Below are 12,733 nucleotides of genomic sequence, written 5' to 3' on the forward strand. Positions count from 1 at the left end.
GACAGAGAGGCTGGAGGTTAATGAGGAATGCTATGGTATAAGCAAGCCTTCAACACTGAAAAGGTCTTGGGTGGTGATGGGCAGAGAAGAGAGGCATTTGGGACTGGTCACTGAAAATCCTAGAAGGCTACTCCACTAGTAGGTACCAAACCATATTGAAGAACTGGCCAAGAGCAGATGCCAAACAAGGACTTTCTGTGAGATGTCAGATAGTGCCCTGGCAGTGAAGGGGATACCTGCCCCTCAAGGAGGGAAAGAATATGTCACCCAGCCATTCTGGGACTCTGTAGTCCTTGTTCCCCATCTTTTTTTTTTTTTACTCTAACAGGTCTCTTCTCCTTTAGGTCATTACTTTAATGCCAAAGTATTTGCGTAGTTGCTCCAGGAAGACAAAGGTGAGCACAGTATGAGGGACCAAGCGAATGCCGGCAGGAACAAGGCCCTAGAAAAGGAAAAGAGAGAAAAATCAGCTTTTGTAACACTGTGGAGTTTCAGCTGCATACGACAGGTCACACCTTCTCCAATACACATTGACATAAGAAGGCAAGGTAGGACTAGGAATCAAAAGGCATATGACACATGAGGACTCATTGCTAAGACAAACTACATATTGCATATTCTGCTCCTCTGTATCTTGTCTATAACTGGTAGGCAGCCCTAAATCAATAAGCAGAGTTGCCACCAATAGCTAAGAGCTGGAGAGAAAAGATGGAGACCACCTTGCATGTCTTGATGAAGGTAAACAATCAGACAGAAACAGTATGGAGGCCAGCGCTTGCTAGGACAGGAATGCATGGGAATATCAGAAATTCTAAGCAAATTCTTAGGCTCCTCTTTGATCTATATGCCATGGTTACTCACTGTGGCTCCCATCTCTCCTGTATTACCTTATAAAAAGCCAATGGCCCAAGCCTGGCCGTCTCCACTGCACAGTGCAGGACACCCTGAAACAAAATGGGAATAACTCAATGCGTGCTGATTTGACTCCATCTTCAGAACCCACCCAGATTCACACAAGGTTTCATTTCTAGCTATTTAATGAAATCCAAGAACCGAACAATGCTGAAAACCCCAGGGCTGTGATGCCAAAGGCAGCAATGCCTAGCCGCTGATGTTTAATGTGAGCACCTGTTCTCTTAACGAATCAGAAAGCTGGCAGTCACAGCAATCCGATCACTCACCCGATATTCGCCTTGGGAATTCATAAGTCGTGTTTTTAGCACATCCAAGGGCTGACACAGAAATGTAGCACATCCTCCCTGCAATTCAGAAAAAGACAGATGACAAAACAGATTCAGACTGATCTGAGATGTTGCATGGAGGAGAAATGGCTTGTACTCTAGCTGGAACGGAATACAAATTATCTTATACCAAAAGGGTATGCACAATGCACCACATCTCACCAGCCACATTAGAAATGGGAAGTCTTTTCACTTAGAAGTAGGCAGGCCATTACAGCCAACCAGTTGCATGAAACTAAAGGACAATCAGTATTTTTCAGTTAGACAGGCTTAAAATGGAAAAGAAGCCTTTTCTGACTTCACCCCCCTTCAGATGTGTTCAGTTACAACTCACATCATCCCAAACAAGTTAGAGCTTCTGGAGTTATTGCACAATCTATTATAGAAGAATCGGAAACTTTGTTACCCTCTGAAGCAGTGTTTTTCAAGCTTGGCAACTTGAAGATGTGTGGATTTCAACTCCCAGATTTCCCCAGCCAACATGCTGGCTAGGGAATTCTGGGAGTTGAAGTCTACACGTTTTCAAATTTCCAAGTTTGAAAAACACTGCTCTAGAGCCTGCTGATATTCTGATCTCATCGCTGGGAAAGCCGCCCTGACAGCTAATGATTTTTGTCTTTGAAGTCATCTGTCAACCCCATTTCTTATATAAAGTATATGACACCATTTCCTAGAAGTTACACTTCCCTTTCAATGACCTTCCTGTGGCCTTTATCAAACCTTGCCCAAGTCAAGAATGCTCAAAGTTGGCATCACTTCTGGCTACATTAGAACATCTATGGGAGTCCAGCCATGGTAGTTTGTAAATCATGAATTCTGACACAAATGAGCACTTTAGGGTGATGAAGGACCATACTTAAAACACTGTTAATTTTCCCATTTTCTAGCTAAAATGGCAAAAAAAAATAATCCCTTGTTTCCAGAAATCCTGGTTGAGGGCTCCAAGGGCGGTAAAAATGGGACTTGGATTGGCAATTCCTTGCCTGTGGCTAGAGTGTAATGTAAATACAGACAATAGTTCAATTGATAAAGCTTAATTAAACAAAACATTCCTTTGCAAATTATGTGGATACCGCAGGTGCACTTTAGCAGCTGATTAAAATAAGGAGAACTTGTATCTATGTAAATCAGAATAGCTTTGGATCCAAAGTGAGCCAAAGTCTCCCGGTCAAGTCTGCCATTCGGGCCTTGCATATTTTTTTTAAAAACATCAGATAAGGAAGAAAAAAGTAGCAATGCCAAGTGCCTCTGGGTTTTATTTGCCTTGGTGAGCCACCACCCGTGTGCAGATATTTATCTACCACTTTAACCTTACAAGGTGATTATTCTTAATCAGCAGACATGTCCCCCTTAAAATTAAAACGCAGGAGCCAGGCACACAGAAAAGGCATGGCTATATGGAGCAATCCAGCCTACTCCCAGCATTGGCAGCTCTGGGACACAAGCTCAGCTCCCCCTTTCCAAGGAACTGGCAGAGCAACCCTTCAACATTAACATAAGTAGCAATAATTCTTATAACGGCACACAAATACACACCCTAATTGACTTTTCACCCACACATATATATATATATATATATACATACGGCAATAAAACTGGCCAGGAAATGAGTAAAAATATTGTCAGCGAGTAAACCAGTCCCAAGAACCAACTGCTTTGCCTGGTCATAGCAAGCGAGCTGCAGAGAAACGGAAAACAATAAGTCTGTTTGTGAGGGTAATGAGCAGATTTGGAAACTAAGCAGACAGGCTCAAAACTTCGGCTAAACCCCCAGGGATCAGGAAGAACAAGGACATTCAAGCACCTCAGCTATGAGTTTATGGCAGTGTTTCTCAACCTTGACAATTTTAAGGCATGTGGACTTCAACTACCAGAGTTCCACAGCCAGCAATGCTGGCTGTGGAATTCTGGGAGTTGAAGTCCACATGCCTTAAAATTGTCAAGGTTGAGAAACACTGGTTTATGGGTTTTTAGTTTGGAGCCCTCAATGGATCTGTGAAGAGCCTCTCCTTTCCCACTGGGACCACCCGAAAACAAAGGTGCCAGAGATTGCAATTGTTAAACATCTAAAGCCAGCCAAGATGTCAAGGTGTGACTGGACTGTCACACCTTGACAGAACATTCCTAGAACATGGAATAATAGAGTTGGAAGGGATATCGGAGGTCTTCTATCTAGTCCAATCCCCCGTTCAAGCCGGAGACCCTATACCATTTCAGACAAATAGTTGTCCAGTTTCTTTTTGAAAGCCTCCAGTGATGGAGCGCCCACAACTTCTGAAGGCAAGCCATTCCATTGGTTGATTACTCTCACCGTTAGGAAATTTCTCCCTAGTTCTAGGTTGCTTCTCTCCTTGGTTAGTTTCCAAACATTATTTCTTGTCTTGCCTTTTGGTGCTTAGGAAAATAGTTTTCCAAATATGTATATATTTGGAAATATATGTAGAAATATATGTAGGAGTACTAGAGTCTCATATATATGAGACTCTAGAAACAGTACAGAGAAGAGCAACAAAGATGATCAGGAGACTGGAGGCTATAACATATAAGGAACGGTTGCTGGAATTGGGTATGTCTAGTTTAACGAAGAGAAGGATAGCAGTGTTCCAATATCTCAGGGGTTGCCACAAAGAAGAGGGAGTCAAGCTATTTTCCAAGGCGCCTGAAGGCAGGACAAGAAGCAACGGGTGGAAACTAACCAAAGAGAGAAGCCACCTAGAACTAAGGAGAAACTTCCTGACAGTTAGAACAATTAACCAGTGGAACAACCTGCCTCCAGAAGCGGTGAACGCGCCAACACTGGATGTTTTTAAGAAGAAACTGGACAGCCATTTGTCCGAAGTGGTATAGGGTTTCCTGCCTGAGCAGGGGGTTGGACTAGATGACCTCCAAGGTCCCTTCCAACTTTATCATTATTATTATTATTATATCTTCCTCAAAGGATAACCTTCCTCCTCCTGTAACCTTCTCTAGCCTCCACTATTATTTTTTTTGCAGTCCCAGAAACACAGACAGAATACAGTCTGTTAACTTTTGTCCCCTTGGATGAGAAGCAGAGAAGAAAGAAGCTTAAAATACTTTAAATATTCTAAGTAGGAAAGCTGAAGTCACATGGCTACACATTTCTGGCCACCATGAAATAACATTGTCTCACCTTTTAAAATCACAAAGATTTAGGAATGATCAGAATTTCTACACGATATAAGAACCTAAGACAGAGCTGTGCTTGATCAAAAGTGGGTCCACAATTTCCATAATGGCTGACCAGCTGCAAATTAAAAGCCCACAAGGAGAACACAAATATTGAGTATTTGTTTTATAAATTAATTAAACCAAATTATATAGCCATCCATATCACAAACAAGTGACTGTGGGCAGTGTACAACAGAGCTAAAAACAATAAATACATTAAAAAGTATAAAAACTAATACGAAGAATAGTAAATGAATGGTTGTTAAAAAAAGTGGAGCCATCTCAGTAGTTCTCCCATCTCTTAGAGCAGAGGTCCCCAACCTTTGGGGCACCAGGGACCGGTTACGTGGAGAGAGGTTTTTCTGTGGACCGGAGGGTGCATGGTTTTGTGTGCTGCCTGCATCTTGCAGATGGGGCTTTGCTTGTTTGTGCGGACCAGTTACTGGCATGTTGCAGCCCAGTACCAGTCCACGGACCGGAGGTTGGGGACCCCTGCTTTAGAGTACCCAGGGCTGCTGACATAACCAGGTTTTGAGGGACCTCAAGAAGGCTCAATGGTGATCACCTTAGGGGAGAGAAGATTGTATAGGTGGGCACCATAGCAGGGCCCACCAAATGTAGCTCCCTAAGCAAAGGAATTATAACATGCCCTCTCTGCTGGATCCGGTTAGATGGGCAGATGAAATTGGGAAGAAGTGATTCTCAAATAACCTGGTCCCAATGCCATGAAGGATTTTTAAAGTCCACACCAGCACCTGGGAACACACTGGTAACCAATGCAGCTCATGAAGCAGAGGAGTAATGTGTGTTCAACAGACACACATATAACTGCTCTCATCACTGCATTTTGCACCAGCTGAAGTTTCCAGATACTTTTCAAGGGCAGCCCCACGTAGAGTGTATTGCAGTAGTCTAACCAAGATGTGACCAAGGCATGAATGACCATGAGTAGTGCCCCAATTTATACGGGCACAACTGGCACATACACTCAGAAGCTTCTATGGATAGTGGGCTTTACAGAAATATACTTTTTAAAACATGAGTAACTTCTCTCCTAATGTGTATTCTAGTCACACTCTAGCTCCTGCTGTAACCATGCTTAGGCCGGGGGGGGGGGGGCAGGCAAATGCTGAGGGTGGAGGGCTTTTACTTTTAACCCCAACTACAGCAGTTACATCAAGAAAGCTGATGGGAGAACTTTCATCCTTCCCTTTACTGTGATCTTAATGTAGCCAAGATTGTTGCAGAAAAGAGACAAAAGGTTGAATGAGCAGAGATATATTTACTAAGCTCGGTCTGGAATATTCAACTGAGCTATTCCAAAGGCAACTTCATAGTTTTCTGAATCAATCCCATATTCAAAGTGCCCCAGACCTAATGCCATATTCAGGGTATCCTGAATCACTCTTAGGAAATTTATTTCCGGAAACCACCAATATTTGTCCCACCTTTGTTATTTTTCATAAATAACTCAAGCTGGTGAGCATATCTAATATTCCTGCCTCCTCTTATTTTCCCCACAACCACCGCCCTTGGTTGGGCTGAGAGAGTGGGACTGGCCCAAGGTCACCTAACTGGCTTTGATACGTAAGGTGGGACTAGAACTCACAGTTTCCTGTTTCTAGCCTGGTGCCTTAACCAGTAGACCAAACTGGACCTTTCCCCTTGGAAGAGCATGCCCTGGAAGGGAGCAGAATATTCTGAAGTGGTCCCTGAATTTTGCACACCCTTCATTTTTATGAATGTGCGCACATGCATCTACAGGTAATCCTCAACTTACAACCACAACTGAGCCCCAAATTTCTGTCGTTAAGCAAGACGGTCGTTAAATGGAGTTTGCTCCATTTTATGACCTTTCTTGTCACCCTTTGTTAAGTGAATCACTGCGGTTCTTAAGTTAGTAACATGGTGGTTAAGTGAATCTGGCTTCCCCACTGACTTTGCTGGTCAGAAGGTCGCAAAAGGGGATCATCTGACCGTGGGACACTGCCACGGTCATAAATATGAACCATATTACCAAGCATCTGAATTTTGATCAGGTGACCATGGGGATGCTGCAAAGGTCATAACTGTGAAAAATGGTCATAAGTCAGGTTTTTTCAGTGCTGTCATAACTTTGAACGGTCACTAAACAAACTATTGTAAGTTGAGGATTACCTGTACATTCTTGGCCTAGATCAGGGGTAGGCAACGTTGGCTCTTTTATGACTCGTGGACTTCAACTCCCAGAATTCCTGAGCCAGCATGGCTCAGCTTGGAAACCTCTCCCTTTCCCCTCAGCATGGCTGGCTCAGGAATTCTGGGAGTTGAAGTCCACGAGTCATAAAAGAGCCAAGGTTGCCTACTCCTGACCTAGATGGACACTCCTACTTATAGTTAGAAGTGGATCACAGGCAACACTGACTCTGGATTCCTACCTGTCCAACGGTAACCAAGGCTCCTCTGCTCGATGCCATTGTTCCTCCTGAGAACAACTTCTTCACACCCTCTGCAAAGACAAAAGCCTGGAATTTACAGAATAGGGATTTCCATTAACTGTGTTTTCCGCTTATCCTGAGCAGTTGCAACTCTCCCCCCCCCCCCAAGGCATTCCTCAAGAATAAGACACCTTCTATTACTTCCAAGAAAAGGGAATGGCAGAATATGTTTTTGTTGATGAAAACCCTTGGAAAGCAGAATAAACCAGTCAGCAATATTCATTCAAGACTGGATGTAACGGTTATAAAAAGATTAAACAGCTGTGTTTGAAAAGAAAGATGCCTCGATGAATGTAGCCATAANTAAGCAAATTCTTAGGCTCCTCTTTGATCTATATGCCATGGTTACTCACTGTGGCTCCCATCTCTCCTGTATTACCTTATAAAAAGCCAATGGCCCAAGCCTGGCCGTCTCCACTGCACAGTGCAGGACACCCTGAAACAAAATGGGAATAACTCAATGCGTGCTGATTTGACTCCATCTTCAGAACCCACCCAGATTCCCACAAGGTTTCATTTCTAGCTATTTAATGAAATCCAAGAACCGAACAATGCTGAAAACCCCGGGGCTGTGATGCCAAAGGCAGCAATGCCTAGCCGCTGATGTTTAATGTGAGCACCTGTTCTCTTAACGAATCAGAAAGCTGGCAGTCACAGCAATCCGATCACTCACCCGATATTCGCCTTGGGAATTCATAAGTCGTGTTTTTAGCACATCCAAGGGCTGACACAGAAATGTAGCACATCCTCCCTGCAATTCAGAAAAAGACAGATGACAAAACAGATTCAGACTGATCTGAGATGTTGCATGGAGGAGAAATGGCTTGTACTCTAGCTGGAACGGAATACAAATTATCTTATACCAAAAGGGTATGCACAATGCACCACATCTCACCAGCCACATTAGAAATGGGAAAAGTCTTTTCACTTAGAAATAGGCAGGCCATTACAGCCAACCAGTTGCATGAAACTAAAGGACAATTAGTATTTTTCAGTTAGACAGGCTTAAAATGGAAAAGAAGCCTTTTCTGACTTCACCCCCCTTCAGATGTGTTCAATTACAACTCACATCATCCCAAACAAGTTAGAGCTTCTGGAGTTATTGCACGATCTATTATAGAAGAATCGGAAACTTTGTTACCCTCTGAAGCAGTGTTTTTCAAGCTTGGCAACTTGAAGATGTGTGGATTTCAACTCCCAGATTTCCTCAGCCAACATGCTGGCTAGGGAATTCTGGGAGTTGAAGTCTACACGTTTTCAAATTTCCAAGTTTGAAAAACACTGCTCTAGAGCCTGCTGATATTCTGATCTCATCGCTGGGAAAGCCGCCCTGACAGCTAATGATTTTTGTCTTTGAAGTCATCTGTCAACCCCATTTCTTATATAAAGTATATGACACCATTTCCTAGAAGTTACACTTCCCTTTCAATGACCTTCCTGTGGCCTTTATCAAACCTTGCCCAAGTCAAGAACGCTCAAAGTTGGCATCACTTCTGGCTACATTAGAACATCTATGGGAGTCCAGCCATGGTAGTTTGTAAATCATGAATTCTGACACAAATGAGCACTTTAGGGTGATGAAGGACCATACTTAAAACACTGTTAATTTTCCCATTTTCTAGCTAAAATGGCAAAAAAAAAAATTCCCTTGTTTCCAGAAATCCTGGTTGAGGGCTCCAAGGGCGGTAAAAATGGGACTTGGATTGGCAATTCCTTGCCTGTGGCTAGAGTGTAATGTAAATACAGACAATAGTTCAATTGATAAAGCTTAATTAAACAAAACATTCCTTTGCAAATTATGTGGATACCGCAGGTGCACTTTAGCAGCTGATTAAAATAAGGAGAACTTGTATCTATGTAAATCAGAATAGCTTTGGATCCAAAGTGAGCCAAAGTCTCCCGGTCAAGTCTGCCATTCGGGCCTTGCATATTTTTTTAAAAACATCAGATAAGGAAGAAAAAAGTAGCAATGCCAAGTGCCTCTGGGTTTTATTTGCCTTGGTGAGCCACCACCTGTGTGCAGATATTTATCTACCACTTTAACCTTACAAAGCGATTATTCTTAATCAGCAGACATTTCCCCCTTAAAATTAAAACGCAGGAGCCAGGCACACAGAAAAGGCATGGCTATATGGAGCAATCCAGCCTACTCCCAGCATTGGCAGCTCTGGGACACAAGCTCAGCTCCCCCTTTCCAAGGAACTGGCAGAGCAACCCTTGAACATTAACATAAGTAGCAATAATTCTTATAACGGCACACAAATACACACCCTAATTGACTTTTCACCCACACACACACACACACACACATATATATATATACATACGGCAATAAAACTGGCCAGGAAATGAGTAAAAATATTGTCAGCGAGTAAACCAGTCCCAAGAACCAACTGCTTTGCCTGGTCATAGCAAGCGAGCTGCAGAGAAACGGAAAACAATAAGGCTGTTTGTGAGGGTAATGAGCAGATTTGGAAACTAAGCAGGCAGGCTCAAAACTTCGGCTAAACCCCCAGGGATCAGGAAGAACAAGGACATTCAAGCACCTCAGCTATGAGTTCATGGCAGTGTTTCTCAACCTTGACAATTTTAAGGCATGTGGACTTCAACTCCCAGAGTTCCACAGCCAGCAATGCTGGCTGTGGAATTCTGGGAGTTGAAGTCCACATGCCTTAAAATTGTCAAGGTTGAGAAACACTGGTTTATGGGTTTTTAGTTTGGAGCCCTCAATGGATCTGTGAAGAGCCTCTCCTTTCCCACTGGGACTACCCGAAAACAAAGGTGCCAGAGATTGCAACTGTTAAACATCTAAAGCCAGCCAAGATGTCAAGGTGTGACTGGACTGTCACACCTTGACAGAACATTCCTAGAACATGGAATAATAGAGTTGGAAGGGATATCGGAGGTCTTCTATCTAGTCCAATCCCCCGTTCAAGCCGGAGACCCTATACCATTTCAGACAAATGGTTGTCCAGTTTCTTTTTGAAAGCCTCCAGTGATGGAGCGCCCACAACTTCTGAAGGCAAGCCATTCCATTGGTTGATTACTCTCACCGTTAGGAAATTTCTCCCTAGTTCTAGGTTGCTTCTCTCCTTGGTTAGTTTCCAAACATTATTTCTTGTCTTGCCTTTTGGTGCTTAGGAAAATAGTTTTCCAAATATGTATATATTTGGGAATATATGTAGAAATATATGTAGGAGTACTAGAGTCTCATATATATGAGACTCTAGAAACAGTACAGAGAAGAGCAACAAAGATGATTAGGGGACTGGAGGCTAAAACATATAAGGAACGGTTGCTGGAATTGGGTATGTCTAGTTCAGTGGTGGCGAACCTATGGCACGGGTGCCAGAGACGGCACTCAGAGCCCTCTCCGTGGGCACGCGTGTCGTTGCCCCAGTCCTAGGCCTTCAGCTGGGTTTTATAAAACCCTTTTCGCCTCTGCCGCCGTGTGGAAAAAAAAAGGTTCAATAAATCAATCAATTTCAACTTCTCGCAGGGAAAAAAAGATCTTGCAAAGTTGGAATTGATTGATTGAACTTTTTATCCCACCCAGTCTGCCGTTACCACCGCAGCCACGTCCACCCAATTGGGCACGCCCACCCAATTGGCCACACCCAGCCAATGGGCCACACCCACCCGGCACTCAACAATGCATAAGTAGGTTTTGGGTTGCAGTTTGGGCACTCAGTCTCTAAAAGGTTCACCATCAATGGTCTAGTTTAATGAAGAGAAGGACTAGGGGGGACATGACAGCAGTGTTCCAATATCTCAGGGGTTGCCACAAAGAAGAGGGAGTCAAGCTATTTTCCAAGGCGCCTGAAGGCAGGACAAGAAGCAATGGGTGGAAACTAACCAAAGAGAGAAGCAACCTAGAACTAAGGAGAAACTTCCTGACAGTTAGAACAATTAACCAGTGGAACAACCTGCCTCCAGAAGCGGTGAATGCACCAACACTGGAAGTTTTTAAGAAGAAACTGGACAGCCATTTGTCCGAAGTGGTATAGGGTTTCCTACCTGAGCAGGGGGTTGGACTAGATGACCTCCAAGGTCCCTTCCAACTTTATCATTATTATTATTATTATTATATCTTCCTCAAAGGATAACCTTCCTCCTCCTGTAACCTTCTCCAGCCTCCACTATTTTTTTTTTTTTGCAGTCCCAGAAACACAGACAGAATACAGTCTGTTAACTTTTGTCCCCTTGGATGAGAAGCAGAGAAGAAAGAAGCTTAAAATACTTTAAATATCCTAAGTAGAAAAGCTGAAGTCACATGGCTACACATTTCTGGCCACCATGGAATAACATTGTCTCACCTTTTAAAATCACAAAGATTTAGGAATGATCAGAATTTCTACACGATATAAGAACCTAAGACAGAGCTGTGCTTGATCAAAAGTGGGTCCACAATTTCCATAATGGCTGACCAGCTGCAAATTAAAAGCCCACAAGGAGAACACAAATATTGAGTATTTGTTTTATAAATTAATTAAACCAAATTATATAACCATCCATATCACAAATAAGTGACTCTGGGCAGTGTACAACAGAGCTAAAAACAATAAATATATTAAAAAGTATAAAAACTAATACGAAGAATAGTAAATGAATGGTTGTTAAAAAAAGTGGAGCCATCTCAGTAGTTCTCCCATCTATTAGAGCAGAGGTCCCCAACCTTTGGGGCACCAGGGGCCGGTTACGTGGAGAGAGGTTTTTCTGTGGACCGGAGGGGGCGTGGTTTTGTGTGCTGCCTGCATCTTGCAGATGGGGCTTTGCTTGTTTGTATGGACCAGTTGCTGACATGTTGCAGCCCAGTACCGGTCCACGGACCGGAGGTTGGGGACCCCTGCTTTGGAGTACCCAGGGCTGCTGACATAACCAGGTTTTGAGGGACCTCAAGAAGATCAATAGTGGTCACCTTAGGGGAGAGAAGATTGTATAGGTGGGCACCATAGCAGGACCCACCAAATGTAGCTCCCTAAGCAAAGGAATTATAACATGCCCTCTCTGCTGGATCCGGTTAGATGGGCAGATGAAATTGGGAAGAAGTGATTCTCAAATAACCTGGTCCCAATGCCATGAAGGATTTTTAAAGTCCACACCAGCACCTGGGAACACACTGGTAACCAATGCAGCTAATGAAGCAGAGGAGTAATGTGTGTTCAACAGACACACATATAACTGCTCTCATCACTGCATTTTGCACCAGCTGAAGTTTCCAGATACTCTTCAAGGGCAGCTCCACGTAGAGTGTATTGCAGTAGTCTAACCAAGATGTGACCAAAGCATGAGTGACCATGAGTAGTGCCCCAATTTATACGGGCACAACTGGCACATACACTCAGAAGCTTCTATGGATAGTGGGCTTTACAGAAATATACTTTTTAAAACATGAGTAACTTCTCTCCTAATGTGTATTCTAGTCATACTCTAGCTCCTGCTGTAACCATGCTTAGGCCGGGGGGGGGGGCAGGCAAATGCTGAGGGTGGAGGGCTTTTACTTTTAACCCCAACTACAGCAGTTACATCAAGAAAGCTGATGGGAGAACTTTCATCCTTCCCTTTACTGTGATCTTAATGTAGCCAAGATTGTTGCAGAAAAGAGACAAAAGGTTGAATGAGCAGAGATATACAGTTGCAAGAAAAAGTATGTGAACCCCTTGGGATAACACAGAGTTTTGCATGAATTGGTCATAAAATGTGCTCTGAACGTCATCTAAGTCACAACAATAGAAAAACACAGTCTGCTGAAAATAATAATGCACAAACATTACATGTTGCCATGGTTTAATTGAACATAACATGTAAACATTCACAGAGCAGGGA

The 12,733-nt window shown here is 43.2% G+C and overlaps 1 protein-coding gene across 1 annotated transcript in view; it reads right to left on the minus strand.

The window, feature by feature from the left end:
- Window positions 1–312: 312 nt before the first annotated feature.
- LOC107295821 (mitochondrial dicarboxylate carrier-like) overlaps window positions 313–12,733 on the minus strand; it is a 14,707-nt gene continuing 2,286 nt past the window's right edge. The window contains exons 2-10 of the mRNA XM_015825151.1: window positions 9,235–9,327; window positions 7,581–7,658; window positions 7,261–7,343; window positions 7,039–7,094; window positions 6,848–6,918; window positions 2,827–2,919; window positions 1,182–1,259; window positions 888–944; window positions 313–442 (exon numbers count right to left, since the gene is read on the minus strand). Of these exons, the coding sequence (XP_015680637.1) occupies window positions 341–442; window positions 888–944; window positions 1,182–1,259; window positions 2,827–2,919; window positions 6,848–6,918; window positions 7,039–7,094; window positions 7,261–7,343; window positions 7,581–7,658; window positions 9,235–9,327 (711 nt within the window). The 3' untranslated portion in view covers window positions 313–340. The remainder of the gene's footprint in view (window positions 443–887; window positions 945–1,181; window positions 1,260–2,826; window positions 2,920–6,847; window positions 6,919–7,038; window positions 7,095–7,260; window positions 7,344–7,580; window positions 7,659–9,234; window positions 9,328–12,733) is intronic.

Source organism: Protobothrops mucrosquamatus, unplaced genomic scaffold (genome assembly GCF_001527695.2).
Source record: "Protobothrops mucrosquamatus isolate PMUCROS unplaced genomic scaffold, P.Mucros_1.0 scaffold2515, whole genome shotgun sequence".
NCBI lineage: Eukaryota > Metazoa > Chordata > Lepidosauria > Squamata > Viperidae > Protobothrops > Protobothrops mucrosquamatus.